Source organism: Meleagris gallopavo, chromosome 16, assembly GCF_000146605.3.
Source record: "Meleagris gallopavo isolate NT-WF06-2002-E0010 breed Aviagen turkey brand Nicholas breeding stock chromosome 16, Turkey_5.1, whole genome shotgun sequence".
Taxonomy (NCBI): domain Eukaryota; kingdom Metazoa; phylum Chordata; class Aves; order Galliformes; family Phasianidae; genus Meleagris; species Meleagris gallopavo.
This window is the reverse complement of record NC_015026.2, coordinates 13,185,408-13,205,144: the sequence shown is the minus strand read 5'-3', so window position 1 is coordinate 13,205,144 and position 19,737 is coordinate 13,185,408. Positions and strand designations below refer to the sequence as shown.

At 37.2% G+C, this 19,737-nt stretch overlaps 1 protein-coding gene across 2 annotated transcripts in view; it reads left to right on the top strand.

The window, feature by feature from the left end:
* CPPED1 (calcineurin like phosphoesterase domain containing 1) overlaps positions 1-17,656 on the top strand; it is a 28,108-nt gene extending 10,452 nt beyond the window's left edge. The window contains exons 2-3 of one of the 2 annotated variants that reach the window (XM_003210523.4): positions 6,976-7,398; positions 15,937-17,656. In XM_003210523.4, the coding sequence (XP_003210571.1) occupies positions 6,976-7,398; positions 15,937-16,169 (656 nt within the window). In that variant the 3' untranslated portion in view covers positions 16,170-17,656. The other variant, XM_019620875.2, reaches the window with a different exon arrangement.
* The last annotated feature ends 2,081 nt before the right edge of the window (positions 17,657-19,737 follow it).

Sequence of the window (19,737 nt, the reverse complement as noted above, 5' to 3'; positions counted from 1 at the left end):
ATCTTTGTGTTCTGAATCTTTCTTGCCTCCTTTGTTTCCCTGGAATTGCACGTGCTGTACATATGGATTAATTTGCATGAATTCACTGCTTTGAGTAATGCAGGTATGGTCAGACAAGGTGATCACAACTGGCTTTCTAGTTTCAACATGATTGCTTTTTATAAGGCACACTTCCATTTCTTCCTTCTTCCTTGGAAGTCAGTGACAGAAGATCTTGCCCACGTCATTTTGACTAAAGCTTAACAAAGCCAATTCATACGTAGTCAAAGAAATGTGGTTTTAATAGGTAAGAATTGGTCCAAAGCATCCAGTTTCCATCTGTGGCTGTTCTGCCCATAGCACACTGCCTGCTTCTCTTGTAAGCTTTTCTCTCAACATTCCATAGCCAACATGGATGTGGAATACAGTCACAAAATAGCAAAGGATCATTTGGGTTAAGAGAGCAAATTCTAAGGAACAAATGGTTTGTTTAAGCCATTGATTCTGGCTGATATTAACTGCCTTTTCATTATTCATTTCCTCTGATAGCAAAGATGTCTTTGTAAGGCTAGACAATGCCTTAGACATCAGGGAAAGTGCATTTCTTTTTATGTAATTGTACGTACTTATTCCAAGCATTTCTTAGTTTAACAGGACAATTTCATTGGACTAGCACTTCAAAGGGTTATTAGTCATGTTTGTATTTACACAATACGAAACTGTAAATATTGCGAAATTTTCAGAAAGCTGTAAAATTTCATAATCTTTCAGAAGAAAATGTGAAAGATTAAAATCTTGCTCTGGCTTTAAAAATGAACAGTTATGGAAAAGAAAAATGTGTACCTTTTGCTTGTTTTTTATTCAGTTTGTTCTTCTGTAACACTGCAGTATCTTTCCCTGCTTATCACGATTTCATCAGAACAAACCTAAAGGCAGTAGTGGTCCATGCCCAATGGGACAGCTCCGAAGAAGAGAAAGGACAGAAGAGCAGAGCTGGGCTTAAATGAAGCATAGTAGTTATTTTCACAGCAGAAGGCAGGACAGTAAACTCTACAAATTAGCTTGTTAAATGGACATCTGCATGCCTAAAACTCAGAAAAATGCCAGCATTTGCAGTCATTACATTGAATACTGTTTACTGAAACCGAAAGAGTAGTTGAGCCCCTAATAGGCTGCCTCATTTTTGGGGGGATGGGGGTGTTATTGCTTTAATGTAACAATTCTTAATTATTAGCAAAAAATGGAGTTAAATCTCATTGCTGTTTCAATATCAAAAGTTATAAATTTGTGTTTTCATCCAGGAAAATTCTTTACTGTGATTCCTTCTTGTGGCTCAGAACAGATTATTACTTGTTTCAAATGTGTTGAAAACATCAGTTGCTTATGGCTGTAGACAAATGGGTATTTCAGTCCTGCTTTTCTGTGGACACTAATGAGATGGGGTTCTTTATTAAGTTAGATGGAGCAGGCAGTTTGTCCAGGAGTGAATACAGTCTTGTTTACATTATTTTCATCTTCACATTAAATGTTTTTTTGCATATCCTAAAACTAATGTTTTTAGGCTAATGAAATATTAGAAATGCATATGTCTGAAGAGGAGAGAGATGACATTTCAGCCAATACAGCACAGCTAAGCCAGGAAAACATATTTCAGAACATATCTGTGCTGGTTTTATTAGCACTGATCAGCCTACTCTTGCATTAATGATTGTGAATGACACAGTGTTGCATTCTAGAGAGGGGGAAAAAAAAACACTGTTTATGTTTAAAACAAGTTATGAGAATAGACTTAGGAACGAGAAACCCACTGAGATGGGTTCTTTTGTTCCTAAACCAGTGGCCCTGTCTATTGTAGGAGGGGCCTGTACAATACTGTCTTGTTGGGAATAGCTTTGGCTTTTGGCTTTAATAGCAGGCGCAGCAATGGGACTGTAACTGAGGTCAGCAGAGACATGCTGAGAGGGATGATGTATGAGCTTAGCTGTAGCCCTGCTAAACTTGAGCTAACAGCCAAAATGACCATGGAGATGAAAAACAATCCTATTTTGAAGAGGGAAACTACTGTTGCACAGTGGAGTAGATGTGGTGGTTCTGTGGAGGTACTACCAAAAGGAGCATGCTGTGAGTATGGCCCTGGACTCCCCTTTTGTCTTCCCTAGAAAGATGGGAATAGAACCAGGGGACGTCCTCTAAAAGGAGTCATGAAAACCACAAAAGCACCAACACCTCTAGAACAGGAGAGTGCCTGAAATAAATAAACTGACTGAGGTAACTGTGCTGCAGTGATACAAAGAGGAACTGCAAGGTCCAAGAGTACACAAACCTGTCACTTGTTTGTTTATAGCGATCACATGGTTGTTTCCATCAAGAATTATTTGTCTTCTGGTATCACAGCAGTTCTGATTTCATTATAGGTTACTGAAGGAAAGAGTCCAGTGTTTTTGTTAATCCCATTTTCATTGGTGGTGTTTTGACATTTTGCATTTTACTTCTATAAGATATAGTTACTATTTCTGTTTGATACTTTTAGTAGTATTTTAACCTGCTATTTATCTCTTACATGTTCTTTGATAATCCATCTCTTGGGTGAGATGTTAACCAGATTGCAGTTGTCATATTAGTTCTTTTTAAAGTTCTGCTTGCATAAATGCTCATAGTTAAAGAGCTTTCTTTTTAACTTGTCTTTTTCTATGTAAAATCTGCATTTTCCTTCAAAAAGAATGCATTTGCAACTCCTCTAAGGTTTGGGACACTTGTATGATATGATGAAAAACGGAGAGTGAGTAATATAGAAATCCAGGATATGATTATGCTACATTTTTCGCATTTTCTTCGTATGTAATTTAGAGAGTAATTTCCCCCTTCTCAATAGATAAAATAGAGGAAAATCGAGGCCTTTCTGATGGCTGATACACATAGGCAAAAGAAATCTGAATCTGTAGGTTATGTTGCCTTCCACTTGCTCTTGTAAGGTAGGGCAAGAAACCAATGGTTTCTTCTCCCCATTGGAGCCATCTCTGTCTCACCAATTTCAAAGGTAGATACAACTGATGCACCACTTCTTTGGGGGAAGATTCTCGGCCATGCTGGTTGGGAACTCAATCAGTTCTCAAAGGAATTCAAGAAGTACAAGAATGGCATGAGGCCAGAAGGTGAGGGTTCCTTTGCAGAAGCTGGAATTTTCATACTACGTAATCAAGGGATTGGTAAATTGGCTGTAGTCAGCTTGGGTAACTTTACCCTAACAGTGCCTGCCCTGACTGTCAGCTGAGCAAGGCCTTGCAGAGGCAGAGTTCTTAGGTCAGGGCAGGCAGTCAGTGGGGATGTGAATGTGTACTCAGTCACAGTAAGGAATCCTTTTTGCCATGTTAGGTTAAACTTGCTACTAGACATTTGGTCATCACCCACGTTGTTTTTCCTGTAGCAAACCATGACATAGTAATGTCTATGCCAAGGTTTGCGAAAGTGGTAGGCAAATAGTACTGAGAAAAAAAACAGACCAAAAAGGAGGTTTAGAGGCAGCAACAGAGTAAGCACCACTTGTTGGGCTGCAGCACTTCCACCCTATGCTGTAAATGCTTTTGCCACGCAGATGACTGAAAGGGACTTCTCAGTAAATGACGGGAGAGAAAGTCCCCTGGAATGCAGCGTCCTTGTATCAGGCTGGCAGTCATCTTCTCCATGAATTTATGGTGATGGCTTTGATTGCTTAAAAAAAAAGTCCATTTACCTCACTGGAATTCCCACCTTTTGGAAAACAACGCAGAACTGGAACTCCGGATTGATGCAGCAGCAGTTCCAACCACGTGTGATTGTCTGGCAAGGGCTGCCAGCCTCATGGTGCCAGGAAATACTTTGGGTTCCCTTCCTTGTGCTGACACAAAACACAACTGGAGGTGCCACCTACTAATGCCAGTATAACTTCTCTCCTAATTCAGATTAGTAGATAAATGTGTGCTATTATTAATTGACTGAATACTTTGAAATACTTCAGGGGGAAAACTGATGATGGCAGTGTAGGTGAAGGGTTGTCTCAGATATAGTTGCAGACAGCACACACTGCAGTGCTATGGTTTGGGGGCAAACTTCCAAATTCTTTTATAGCAAGGGTGTCTAAAAAGAATCTAAATCCAACACTTTGCTGTAGAGGCCCTCTCTGGAGTACCAAAGTAAACTGCAGTGTGGATTAACAGCAAGAGGATTATTTCTTTGGCAGAATAATCTGTGAATTCTGCTTGCACTGACTAAAGCCAGCTTCAGCAAATGCTTTAAAATTGCATTCTTTCTTGAAATCTGCTTTTTCAGTGAGTGAAGGCAGGTTGCCTTTACACCTTTAAGTAATGCCAGATAGAGTACTGGAAGCGTTAAGGTAGCGATATAACCTACAGGAGGAAGATGTGATGTCAGCACCTCTGCAGTGGCACACCTTTGTGCTCCTGCTCACATAGCTTTCAAAAACGATACGCCAGAAAGCTGTGGAAAACTGTGGGCAACTGTACCAGTTTTCACTTTTTTCTTTTTCCTAAGAGCCAAACTGGCTTTTATGCGCTATTAATTTATTAAGTTGTTTATCCTAGGGCAAGACTGTATTCACAAAACCTAATATGAAGACAGCATAGTGTAGCTTGGGATTTTAAAATGTCACTGCACATAATGTCAGGAAAAATGGAACAGAAATGAATCTAAATTCCATCTACCCTGATGCTTCCCAAATTACTTTTTTAATCTGCTTCCAACCAACCCTCTTAAGAAATATACCTGGCAAATAAAAATGTTCTTCATAATCATTGTAACCACTAAATATTAGTTAGCCTCATCCCAAAGACAATAGAGACACTGCTTTTCTTCTTCCTACCTTAATCACTGTAGGTATCTTATTTTGAAGATGTTTTCACCTTCCACCAAGGAAAGGTCAAGCTGGAATATAACTGTCCTAAAATAATCTTTACATAGTAGGATTTCTTAGACTCTTTGGACAAAGACCTTGTTTCCCATTTTGAGCAGTCTGTTTTCTGCAATAAAACACTGAATGCATCTCCCTGTTGCTATAGAAATAGTATTGCGTTAAATGAGGGAAGCAGTGCCCTGCTGTCAACAAATCTAGTCTCTAGAGCTTGAATTTCACCATTGGGAAAATGTATACACAATTCTACAAATTATTTCCGCAGCTTACGCATAAATGTCTCTATACTGTGAAACTGTTATCTAAATTTCCCAAAGTGATAGCAAGTAGATTAGCATGGTGTAATCTGTTTACTCATCTCCTAATTAAGACTTTCCCTTCATCTTTTCCCCGTCTCCCTCCCACGCAGAATACATTTTTGTATTTATAGACTGAAATTTCCAGTTCTTTACATAGGAAGGTGGGGAGAAGCAGGGCAAGCAGCTTTCTCACCAGGCTCCCTGACCCCAGACAGCAAGAGATACCAGATTGAATTTTTTTTTTAAACCCAGCTCCTCCAAGTAACTCAAGATGTTACTTGCCCTGTTACTTTGTCTTCCAGAGCTAATAAGGATTTTTTGAAAAGATGGCCCAAACTCACCATGCACCTTGTACATTAACAAATCCTACAAGCCCACCTGTTTTCTTCTACGTCCAAGAGACGCCATATAGCCAGTATTTCTAAGTTACACGGAGATTTTGCTCCAAAACCTTTCTATTCTGTTCATAAGATGAGCACTATGGATTTCCTTCCCTTGAACTGACACAACGCACGTTAAATCTCACACTTGTCTTTACATTTAGATGTATGGATGTGTTATTTTTCAGGGGTTTTTTAAGTGTCAAATTCTACTAACTCTAGTAATAGCAGTAAGTACAAGGCATGTCTATTGGGAATAGAAAAGGAATTGAAGCTTTTACTAAAAACAGCTGCCAAGGGTAAGTATTTCTCAATATTAATCATAAGAATTTTGAAGAAATGTGGATAAAAATGTATTTTGTCTGGTACATTTTTTGACAGGAGTCCCTGCAGTGCATTTCAGTGTATAATACATATATGGAGTTACAAAACTAGAACATGGACTTGTATGCAAATGTGTAATTCTGATGTCAGAGTTCCTCTAAAATTCCTCTAGTTTCTTCGTTAACAAATTCAGTTATTTTTTGTGAAACAGGCTCATGTTAGAAACATGTTATATATTTTAGGACAAAATACACTTTATATATGTGCAATTTATTTAATAAGAAACAGCAATATTAGTGGCTTCTATGCTTAAAGATAACTCTAAAAAACCTCCAATAAATGTCATCATTAAAAATATATATATATTAAAAGCTTTCTAAATTTGTTTAGTGATTGTACATTCAGTGAACACGCTTACAGGACTAGTGTCAGAAAACCACAATAGTAATTCGCTGCATATGTATATTATTACAAAAACAGAGATGAGGAAAAAACCTAGGAAAGCACACAATTACCTTTCTTTGAAATTAATGCCACGCTTATTAGAAAACGGCTTTGTCATATAAGAAGTCACCACAAGACAGTAATTCCATTTTTGCTGTTAAAGTAGTTCTTGTAATGAAAAAATGAATAAATTCGTTTGTGCAACCATAAAATATAAACCACATCTTAATCTGTTTCTTTCCCTGTGTAAAGCTGACTCATATCATCCAGTGTGGCTGCGTTTTTTCACCGGATTGTCAGACTATAGATGACAAGAACTGGCCCGCCAAAGCTTTTCATGCAAAACATTGAATATGAGGTCATCTACTGCTGTGTGATCTGTTGGTTCGTCTCCAGAGTGTTACTCAATGAAAATTTCAGAGAATGGCTGAGTAATTGATACAGGAGGGGGGAAAAAAGCAGGAGGGAAGGGGCTGTGCGAAAATATAAAGTGAAGATATATTCCCTATTCTATATCATTACAAACCCAATACTGAATATTTTCTTACTGTATATGGTATTTCCATTAACAAAAACAAACACTGAAGGTAGGAGAAGATAGCATGAACAGTAAAACGTCGTTTTGTGGTGGTTTTTTTTTCTATAGGAACTCAGTGGAGAAAGGACCAAGAGCAAGATTTAAAGAACATTCTGAAAAACACTGACCAGGACATCCCGTTGGTATTTGTCAGTGGAAATCATGATATTGGCAACACTCCAACAAGAGAAACGATAGATAATTATTGCAAGAGCTGGGGAGATGACTACTTCAGCTTTTGGGTAGGAGGTGTTTTCTTTCTTGTGCTGAATTCTCAGTTGTACTTCGATTCTTCCAAATGCCCAGAGTTAAAGCAAGCTCAGGACGCATGGCTTAATGGGCAGCTGGCTGCTGCCAAAAAACATAAATGCAAGCATGTAATAGTGTTTCAGCACATCCCTCTGTTTCTGAGAGAGCCTGATGAAGACCATGATTATTTCAACTTGGAAAAATCAGTTCGACAAGAGATAATGGAAAAGTTCCATAAAGCAGGTAATTTCTTGAGCGCTCCTTTCTCTGAATTTTTGCTTCCAATTGTTAGTGGCTACAGTGCCAGGAAAAAAACAAACAAACAAGCAAACAAGCAAAAAAACTTGCATGGTACTGTTTTCAAGAAATTTGGGGTTCTGTTTATAAGACTCATTCCTCTTAGGTCAAAATTATCAACCAAACCCTAACATTTGTCTAAGGAACCAAAGTAGTTTAAAACTTTGAGTGAAAAGAAAAATGAGTGAGAAACTTTTAAAAGAAGTAGCACAGATTTCACTTTGCAAGCACTGGCGAATACTAGACAACTTGTATTTTTTTTTTCTTGCTTAAGGAGTGGAAGATCAGGTTTTGCCATATGACAAAAGTACAGATTTTTTTTTCCCCCTCAGAAAACAAAAGCAGAATTCAGAATTACCTTGCAGGCTGTTTTCTCTCCCAGTGAGTGAATTTTATAGCATCATCCAGATTTATTCAGTGCTGAAGAGTCTTGCTCTGCTAAGATCCACCCTTTTTTTATCTGTTCCTAATAGAGGCCACTTCTGGGATAAAAGGCAGGTAGAGCATGCTTTGAATGAGAATACTGTAGCAAAAAATCCTTAGCTTTGTGTGATGAAACTTGGATGCCATGGAGACAGGTAAACTGTGCAGCTACTTCTCCACACTGTTCCCACTGTTTCCCGCTAATTGCTTTCATGTTTCTGAAGTGTGCTAGTCCCTCAAAATTTCCTGCTAGCCAGTCATCACTGCATCAGTGTCATTTTCTCTGTCTCTATAAAAGAACAAGTTATTTGGATTACCGAACAATGGAAATTGCATATGATATTGTTCCTAATTACCATGTAACTGTTAAGCCAAAACTCATCCAGAGCCAGTCTAATTTCCAAGCTCTGAATCTCCTCCTGTTTCCAATCAGTCAGGCCAAAATTCATAAATATCTGAGGGCTCTTCAGGAGACTGACATCTCAAGATTCGAGACTTAGAAGATTGCTTTTTTTCCCACAAGGAGACATGCTGAGCATACCTTATATTTTGTATTAAGATATTATAAAGAAATCATTTTGGTCATGAGTATTTTGGTTAAGGATTTTTGTTTTATTACACAAAAATGGAGATTGTGTCTTCTTTATTTCAAGAAGTATTTCACTTCCTGCTCTCGCACTCTCCACCTTCCCTATGCTGCTTGTCATGATGCTGTCTTGCAGTGTTTCCAACCACTTTGGCAGACCAGCATGTAGTTATGAAACATTTCAATATAATCAATATATTGTGTATATTTTAGGGCTTGTTGGCTTTGGGAACACACTGCTAATAGGGTACACACTGTATTTCTGTTGTTAATAACACAGGATCAGATCTGCAGCTATCCCAGTTATCAAGACTTCGTGTTGATACTTTTAAGTTTATGGTATCAAACATGGAGCCACCACGCGCAGAGAGAAAGAGAGAGGGACAGATGGGGAAGGAAGGACAATCTAAGGATTTCAGTCTTTTCATAAACTAAGCCAAGTGGTTCTTTTGGGAAATAACGAATACTTGAAGTATGGCGGTGTTACACAGAGGCTTCAGAGGTATGCAACTTCATGAAACAATTGTTTTAAATTCTGAGCCCAAATCTTATGTCAGTGGTTAGAAAAGAATAACTACACATTACAGAATGCTTTTGGTTAAAGTATCCCCTTAATGCAAGCAAAGATAAAAGACTAGCTGTACAGGTACATCTGGTACAAAGTACTGAATTACATTCTCACATTAGAAGTGTCCTTAACAGTTTAGGTAATTAAAGAGAAATTCATGTCCTTGTGATAAATAATTATAGATTGAAAATCTGGCACTTGCAAATGTGTATTACTACTACACAAAGTTAAGCTATATTTCTAATCAGCATGTCTAAATAATTTTACTAATCTCATTTTTTTTTTGGAATCATTGTAACAAGTAATGTCCTTAGAAAAAAAATGATGTCAGAGGTAGTGAAAATCTACTCTGTTGAGAGCACAGTTTATCATTTGAGAATAATTTATGAAAATGTATTTATGTAGCTACTAAGTGTATAGCCTCAGTTGTCAAAGGTTGTGTGAACAATTTTTTGAATGAGGGTGAGGTCCGCTCTTCTATGTGAAATGCATCATCAGTTCTTAAGAATTTTATAGTGATATTATAAAGAAGTGTGCTTTGTAGGGGAAAAAAAGGGAATCCAGGTACTAGTCTAGCTGAAAATCTGATCTGTGTGCCTTGTTTCTTTGAATATGATAAATTGGTGTTAAAATTTCAAGTTTCTGCAGTAGAAGACGTACTCTTTCTCATATATCTCACCCAAGTGTAGTTTAATTAGCCCATTGCAGCCATTTTCTATGACCAGAAAGATATGCGAGTTTTTGCTGAGCTACGGACAATTTTTTAAAGAGCTGTTGCCTGTGAGTCATTGCTGAGACACTGAAAATCCTTAGTACATGTCACACGACATAGTAATAATTACCCTAATTAAGTAAAATATGAGGGCTGCTCTGAAAGTAATGCCTCTACTCTCAGCTTTCACAGCAATCTGTGGGAAGGAGATACCCTTTTGCAGCTGGTGCTGTGTGAAGAAATACATCCTTTTGTTTGCTTTGAACTTCACCTGCAGTCTGTACTGAAGTCATGCATTTGTAAATGAAATGCAGTGAACATTGGTTTGTGTCTGGAGTTATTTTAAAAATTGTTCATTAGCCAGCACTTAAAGGGTAATAATTTGGGCCATCTGTCTAGTCAGAGATACTTTTTTCCCCCCAGAAATCTCTACAGAGTGCATTGGAGGAGAAGAAAGGTCTGTGCTGAACTCATTACGTATTTATTATGTCATTCATATTCCACTAATTTAGCCTTCTCTTACAGTCTCATTTGCTTTTGCTGAAAAAAGCATTTATTTAATTGAAGGCTCTGTCTAAATAAAGTATGCTACTGATTGCCTATGCTGATTACTCTAGGCTTTCTCTTCCTAATTTGGAAAATGTGCTTGCTCTTCTTTGGTTTATTTTTATATTGGTAATTTTCTTCCTGTATTTTTACACTGTCCGTAGTGCTGGTTTGAGCAGTTTTGTTTCCAACTGAGGCTGAGCCAGTTGCACTGAGACACAGAAACCTACTTCAAAATAGTTTTTGTATGTTAGGAAAAAGAGTTGAAAAACAACTTCTGAACTCAGGGGGTTTGGGAACAAGCCGTGGTAGCGTTACAGAAGTTATGTTCAGACATCCCTGGGATTTTAATTATTTCAGGTCTGAATTCTAGCCCAATATTCAGGTTTTGTAAGGAAAAAAATGTTTTATCAGTGCGTGTATCTTCATGAATAGTATTTCAAGGTAAATGTGAGCTTTGTTTTCAGTCTTGTTTTAGCCCGTTTGTATCTCTGCAAACAACACATCTAGATTTCCTTTGAAATTGGCACTCAATCTGTATTTCTTGAATTGTCAAACTAACAAGCATCCAGTTTTTCAAGAAGTTGGGAAGAGATGCACTTTGCAGAACCTTACTGTTGTATTGGAGATCTTTTCTTTCACTTTGTTACCCAAACTTTCATACAGTGAGCAAGTGTGTGCTCTCACTTCAGACCTCATTTATATTGCCATGCACATTGTTCCACTTCGTTTATTCCTTAAAGATGTTGAACTCTGCCACTCTAAGAGCTCAGATTACCAGACACTGGAGACTTTTGACTTGGTACCTGAAATCTTGCCAGTAAAGAGCAAATCATTGTTACTGAAATACCACTTTGTGGGAGGACACTTGATGCTTGTGACAAAACAAAATAAGCTTTATGTGAGATCTTCTGAAGATGACACTTGATTTTATTCACGTCTTTTAAACCAGGGTGTTTGAAAGCACATGCATCCTGCACATACTGTCACTTCTGCTAGGCTGTAGTGTCATGTTATCCCAAATTGCCCTGCTCAAAGGCCTACATGGCAGTCAATCCCCTCACTCACACACAAAGCCGCTGGCTCAAAACAGGTTTGTCCTGTACTACAGTAGTGCTCTCTCCTTTCACTCCTGCCTTAACAGGGAAGGGAAGGGCTATCCAGTTTATGTCTGATAAAATGCAATAATGATTTAACTATTCCTTTAACTGAAAGGTTGGTCAAAGGAGCTACTACAAAAGACAAGGTTGTCTGTTGTGCTGTTAGGAGGACAGCCACAGTCCTGTTCCCTCTCTGCAAAAAATGGACTTATGCCCAGTCTTCCACCTCCTAGCATTTGTCTACGCCACAGAATACAGCAGCAGTGCAGTACCGAGAGAGGCAGGGAAGTCTGGAACCATTGTGCTGCAGTTCGACAATAAGCTGTAACCAGGACATATTCTTTCTCCTAGAAATTATGCATGACATAGCTAAATGCCTTTGTTCTCTCGGCAGTGCAATTATGTCAAAATCACGCTGACCTCCCTAGTGTTGCAGAATTGTTTTCAAAAGGGTTTATCAGAGTGTTAAAGTACATTGGGAAAGGAGATGCTGCACTTACAAAATCCTTTAAATTAACATGAGCTTCTCCTGCTAACAAACTGCCTTCTGCACGATGTCCAGCATGTAGTTTCCTTCATTGTAATGAACAGTTTTCCTCATCTGATTCTTGTTGGAAGTAAAACTGACAGCATGCTAAAGGTAGTGGCATAGCTAGTTCTCTTTCAAATTTTACTGAATATTTTAGTATTGGTAGGTGGAGAACATTTCAGGAAGAACTCCATTGCTTTCAGACTAACATTCTGCTCTGGGTTACATGGGGACAGACATGCTGTACAGTGGTCAGAATCAATTCCAGAATTTCAAATCTTTTTTTTTTAACAAAGAGATGAATATTTTTGCAGATAGATGGTTCTTATGGTTTTGTGTGCAGGCCTGAACCTCATATATATATATATATAAGGTTCAGTCAAGTCAAGAATGAAAAACAAATCAGTGCTCTCCCTAGTTCTTGTTTTTGTGGATTTTTGTTTGCTTGTTTGTTTGTAGTTGGTATTTTTGTTGGGAAGGGACTGCACCTTTGTAGATCTTCTGGATTGCATTTAGCTGATCTGAGCATACCTTAAAGCAGGTTCTCACAAGGTTTGAAAAACAGGAGTTTTGTGTGTGAATGTGTGCTGGGGTCGAAGGTGGATTGCTAGCAACTTGTCAGTAGTGCTTAAGAAAAACATCTAAAAGGAATAAATTAAATTTGAATGCTCAGATCTTAAGATTCTTTTTATGTTTAAGATCAAAAGCAAGAGCAAAGTAAATTGCCTGCTTGTCATCACAGTATTATTGCATTGATTTGTTCAGATTTCTTTCCTATGCTTACTAATAAAAGCGAGGGGAATACAGTTGAGTGAACAAAGAGATACTATTGAAGTTAAAAAAAAAAATATCAGACTTCTGTTAATACACAGCAGTGACCTGTTTGTTTCTTTGTTTAAGATGTAACAGATTCTAACACAGCCATAACAAGAATGAATTTAACACTGGAAGTAAAGAATACCTGAAAACTGAAGTCTGGAAACAGTTTTCACTTGGAGATACCTAAGATGAATACTAATCCTAGCAGAGGCTGATCCAGAGTACCTCAATCCACAAGGGCATTTCAGATTTGAATTCCCATCCAGTGGAATTAGGATCTGAAGGACAAATATCTGCTAAAATAGAGAATTTGAATGAATAGTGTCCATAAACACCAGCTTGCTTAAGGCAGCCTGCCTCAGATAGCCAACAGGAGGTAAAACAATTTTTAAATCACATGCTGTGTTGGTGAGGAATCACATTTGCAGTATTTATCAATTGCTCCTATTTCAGTTCTTCACCAAAATACTTTATTGGGTGCAAGCAGGTAGCAGATGCTAATCATAACCGGGAGAAGCTGCAGTATTTGTTGGAGAAGAAAAAAAGCTGTGTGACTCACGCGCCAAACTTTTTGCCTGGTTTTGGTTTTGCTTGCTGGTTTTGGCTAAAGGGCCTAAGATAGGTGCCTCAAAAATCTCCTGAATTCTCAGACAGTGGGAGATTTGTTCTTTCTTATACTATAACTGAAATTGCTTCATTGCCTTTTTATTTGTAACCCTTCTAATTACACTAAAACTGTAGGTTGGAGTTTTGTTTACACGTGATGACAAGTCTTGACTTCTGGTCTTCTTTCATTGCTAAAGGTTAAATTCCGTGGATGGTAGAAAGATGTTACTTTACACACTGATGCTTCCATTAAAATAAGAGTACTTATTTCCCTTACAAAGCACTTTTTCTCTCTTACTAAAAGTGTCACATGCAATTTGCAGCTCGCTATGATTTTGAATGTTATTTTTTTCCTAACTTTTTCAAAGACTGAAGTTGTTTTGCTTACCTGCTGGAAAAGTGGAAAACATTAAAATGAGTTTATTCCCATAGTAGCACTGTTACTGAGTAGAAACTAGTAAAGATATTTTAAATCTAGCTGGTGTAGTATGCAAGCAAGCCAAACGTTTGGTTCCATCTTTGGAGACTAAGCCACAGCTTAACTCTGCAGGTAAAGATCAAGATCCTGTCAAATCTGTGATAGCTATGTGCCTGAGAGTAGAGTCTAGAATGTTACTGAAGATACTGGTTATTTGTTGGGTGCTTGAAGGACAGGAAAATGCTATATCCATAGATCCTTTACAGCCATCTCTAAACTGGCTCACTCTTAAAATTGTTGTGACAAAGGAAGATAGGTCTCAGTCTAACAAGTAAGACGTCATGTACAAAGTTCCCACAAAGTTCAGTTTTGCTTTCTGTATTGGACAGGATACCCAACCCCACCATAACAGCTCTTGTTGGGCCCATGCTGCCTGACACTTCAGCAAGGAATGTGGGGGCCTAGAGCGGAGGCAAGCGTAGCCCCAAGGCTTGGGTACATGCACATAACAAGAAGGAAACACCATGGTGTTTTGCCTGAATTGCCTAAAGATGTTGTATTAGACAGACACTGCAATAAACTGCAACATGGAGCTGCTGAGAAGCTCCTTGCTCTCAGTGAACTGACTGTAGCATCAGTTTTAAAACATCTTTATATTGTAATTCTAAAGATGAAAAACAATATAGAAAGCATGCAATCTCTGCAAAGAACCCATTATGTCACACTGCCACTTTTTGAGATATTCTTATTGGATTTCTCTCAAGGAGGAAAAAAAAAATTAACTGTTTTGCGAGGTTCCTGCAGCCAAGAGCAAGCTCTCCATGTAATAATGCTGAGTTACACTTGTAACTGTCACACCAGCTAGGTGGGTGTTACACAGAACAAAAAGAATCAGTACTGATAAACAGGATTACACTGTAACAGGATTTTCACTTGGCAATGACCTTCACACACCACTGTTCAATGTACAGGTTGCTTCACTCTCATTTCCATCTTGAGTCATTTGCTATCTGAGGAAGGTTTGGCTTTTGAAATATGAAAGCCTATGTAGCTTTTACCAAGCACATAGCAGAATAATTTATATTTTGCTTTCTAAGCTGCTTAATTTTTAACTATAGATTGATCCTAGTTTATGTATTTTACATCAGTCTTCAAATCACTGTCTATCTCCCCTGAAAGCAAAGGACAGATGTAACCCACTGTCTTAAGACAAGTTCACCTACTTTCCTATCTTTTAATGATGGTGAACTGAGTCTAAGCCTACTGTGGGCGAAAAGGTGGAAGGTATTCCGGCTGAGGAAATGAGGAATTCCTTGTGAAGCTAAAACCGTGGTCCTTGTCACAGCTCTCTGCCTTTACATTGCCTATAATCTCTCCCAGCATTTACTTCATCTGAAGGCAAAGTCAGTTGTTCCTAGCTTTTTTTTTTTTGCCACTAACAGTTATAACAACTCATGAATGACTCATTCGCTGCACTAGCACTTGATCAGGACAAAATGCGTGTTACCTTTGGTGTTAAGCATGGAATTGCACATTAGGTTTCTTTGCTTAAACCCTAAATATCTTTGAAAATAGATTAAAAATTATCTCATCTATGTTTTTTGTTTTGACTTGTTTTTAAAGGCCACTAGCCTTGGATAAATAGCGTTGGATAAGTAAGTTCTCCTTAGTGAATTTTCTGCATATTAATTAACAAATACAGCTACAGTTCTTAGCTTTCAGCTTACGTTTCCATGACATAATTATTCAGGCAGTTATTTATTACTTTTTTTTCTAATTTAAATCAATTTCCTCTGGTTTATTCCTTCTTTCTAGCCAAAAGGGTTAGCAAGATGACAAACGCCTTGCAGTAAGCATAAAGAGGTGGGAATCTAAAACCCTAAACAAAGCTAGTGGAGCATAACATCATTCTTCTTACTCATCATTTATTACGGCTACAATTTATTGCTGTTAACTAATTATTTGTTTAAAATGCAAGTTTAGTTAAATGGTTTCCTTTTCATTTCATGCTTTACTAAGTACTGCAGGTAATAATGACACCTGTACTTACTATGAAATTTTCCCTACAACCCCAATAGTGGTGTAATACAACTTCAGCAGTGCCTTTCAGTACAAAGGCATTTTATATATGAACTGCAAATGCTAACTAAATATATGCTTTTTATTTTTTAAAACAGGCGTTAAAGCTGTGTTTTCAGGACATTACCATAGGAATGCTGGAGGGTGCTACAGAGGACTGGAAATGGTGGTTTCATCAGCAATAGGATGTCAGCTGGGAGAAGATAAACATGGACTTCGAGTGGTCCTTGTCACAGATGAAAAGATTGTTCATAGATATTATAGTTTAGATGAGTTGAGCAGCCAAGGCTTGGAGAAAGAGATGATGGATATGCTTGCTCAGCAAAATTAGGCTATGTCAAATTTCTTTTAACTCAAATGGTTTATGTGATTTTTTTGCCATATTTGTTAGACAAACAGAAGGAGTTTCAGAAAGTTTCCACAACTTGAAATCAAATTTTTGCTTGTGCACCATGTCCATGAACAGCTCTCATTTGTTATCATCCTAAATAACAAAACAAAAAAGATACTTGACATATATGTTTGTAAAATGAGGCCCACAAGGAATATGGAAAAATAACATATCACTGAAAACATTTCTCTGTTCTGAGATTTTATACTTTCCTCATGGATAAGACATTCTAAATAAGTAGGAAGTATATGCGAGAGTGAGAGTAGTAATTCTAAGTAATGCTTCAACTGAAGACTATTTTCATTAGATATATAAGACATTAGAAAAAAAAAAAATCAATAAATACAAAGTGTCTTTTTTTTTTTTTTTAACTTTAGAGAAACAAATCTCAAAAAGTCAGTGAAAGCAATAGCCTCCATTTAAATGCAGTGCAGGAGGTGAAATACTGTGTTGAAGACTCAATTTCATTATGTTTTAGTTACAACATTCTATTTGACAGGGGGCTCATGAGATTTTTAAAAATATCTGCAGTATTTTGAACTGTTTTCTTTTACCAGTATAACAGCTGTAGCTGCAAGTGGACAGTACCAAACATGAGCTACCGTCTCACGTTAACAACCTAAGGATAGGTAATGTTTGAATCAAAAAGAAAGAAATTGATTTTGCTTTTAATCTCCAGCTGCTTTTGATTAGTTTAATGTTTTCACGAGTTCATTTTCAAGGGAGTGAAAATCTAAAGCTAGCTAAGCACCCAGAAAGAAGTTTCACTGAAAGTTAAGCAGTTAGTTTATTAGTTTAATAGTTAAAAGTTATTTTAAAAAAAAATCTGTGTACTTTTGTATCTTTGAAACCACTGACTTCTGTTTAACATTTAGTCTTAGATTATATTTAGTAATCACAGGTTATTAAAGGTTTCAAGAACAAGACGATGCTAGATTATGTTTTGCAGAGGGAAGAACAGACTTGCTATTCAGAATGACCATTTATGTTTTAAGGCTGAAGAAGTTCAGCAGAGGGACCTGAGACAATCCAAGCAAGGAGCACGCTCCCTGCTCTGGCACAGTACCGTAAAGCTGAATGGAGGAATTGCTTTTTTCACATGCCTGTTTATGAAATGTAACTTTAACTGAATATCTGAAGCTTGGGAGATAGGTCCTAGAAACATATCTTCAGGAGGCATTCTTTCCACAACTATGAAAACATTAATAGTAATGGCATTATAGAACTCTGCAATTTTATTTTCATGGTACAGGGCACTAATACACAGTGGAAATGTTTGCATAAGCATCACTTTAATTCATATTTGTAAATTACTTTTTCCACTTCTTAAGTGTCATTTCATTGCAAGAAATTCCATAGCATTCTGTCATAAAAATATTGCTCAAGTACAAATCTGAAGTTCAATTAAAAGAGATATTATATCCCAAGTACTTCTTTTATTTGGAATGTGCTTTTTTACCTACATAAATGAAAAATGTTTCTAGATTAATTTTCTTAGTATAATCAGCTACTTCAGAATTAATATGGATGCCTTAACTAATTACAAGTGGCAGAGGTCTTCATGGTCAGAATGCATCATATTCACGTAGAGAAAAGGAACTCATATTGTGTCAAATTATGAAACAATCCACCCATGGAGACACTAATTATCATTTAAGAAAACATCTTTTGATGTTAGTGACATTATCAGCTCTACTGCAGATGCAAAAATAATGGTAACTCTCAGTCAGCAAACAATTGGCTTTAAAGAAGGTGATTCTGAAGTTTGAACTGCTTATTAAAAAAAAAGAGCAAGTTCTCATCCATTTCTGTTGGCAAAGGAAAAAAAATACATCAGGTAACCACAATTCATCCCAGTTTCTTGAAGGCAGCTAACAGACTGAGATGACCTCTGATGACTCATTAAATGTGGAAAACTGATATTATAACACCAGAGCAATCTGTGAAAGTAACCAAATGCTACATAATGAAGTACAATCCAAAGTGGAGACCTATGAACAGGACTGATCTTTGAGATCAGTCTTTGTTTGACAGTTTAAGTGTACGCAACAAACTGAAGAAAATGCTTCTTCTGAATCTTTCTTGAAAGAAAGTAAATGCTTGATGTCTCATAAAAAGAAAAAATGACATTTTATGTTGGGAATGGGCAGTGATAGAAGTGAAGCCTCTTCTACGATCTCAATTTGCAGACTGAATGTTCCATGCTCACCCTGCTTCTTTGCTTCAGTGAATGCTCTCTTACCTCTGCACTGCATCTTGTTTTCTAGTGTGTTTTTAGTAGCAATTTTAATTCTGCTGTGAGCAAATAATTAGAAATGAACCTATCATAAGCAAATGCACAGCGCATTGAAAACCAAGCATTTCACTATTTAAGAATGCACAGTTCCTCTGTCTACATATATCACTGTACAAACCTTTGAAGGCCAACATGTCATTGTTTCAGTTAATGCTAATGCTGTGAATAAGCTGCTTTCTGTAACGCCCTCATTAATCCTACTTTGCAACTGCCATTTGAACAGTGATATCATTGAAAGCAATAGGAAACATTTACATAAACTTTACTTATCAGAAAGCTTGCCTGCCAAACAAACCCTAGCATCATCTGTTTATGATACACATTCTTGTCCTGTAGAAATATCAGTTTGCATTAGAAAACTGTAAAAAGGGAGTTTCCCATTCAATAATATTTTACAGTTTGTAAGAACTTCCTTCTCTTCCAGTTCTAACCTGCCTACCATCATTGGTAGATAGCAGAATGCACAGCCAGGAAACTAGGAGGTGAGTGATTTAGGCTTCCAGTGGTCTAGATTGCGATGAACCACTGCTGAATTAACACCCTGCAGAAGATCAAATTCTTTAGCAAAAGATGAGACATCTATTAAAAAGTAAGCTGGTATAAGAAAACAAACAGAAAGATGTGAATCTGTTGCTGCAGCTCTCTTTACTCAAAGCAAAGACATAGCTGCTTCCACATCCACTATGCTTAAGTTTGTTCCAATGGTATCCTGAAAGGACAGCCAGCAGAGTTATAACAAGCAGGTCTTGAACAAGGAAAGACCTGCAGATTAATTTTGGAAAAGCTTTTTAGATTATGTTTCAGCAATAAAAATTATTTCCCTTTATTAGAAAGCAATGTCTTGGTAGTAGTTTGCACCCCTTCCAATTCTGTTCTCTCCAGCCTCAAGAAATATAAGTGTTCATTACTCAGCCAGCTGAAGATTAGGAAATTCAAAGCTGATAAATACAATCACAGAGCTCTTAGACACATTTTCATTGGAGGATGCTCCATTAAAAAAAAAGGGAAAAATAAACTTTCAATAAAACGAAGCATTAGACCAGAGTAGTAAATTCCTGTCTACTTGAAGTTCAGCTCTAGTGCTGTAGATTCAGAAAGAAAAATTGCAGAAAAAGTGCAGAACAAAGGCAGAGACAAACCAAAAAATTTTCTAGGAACAAGAAAAACATACACAGCACTTCTTTTAAAAGGAAAGCAAAAAAAAAAAACAGC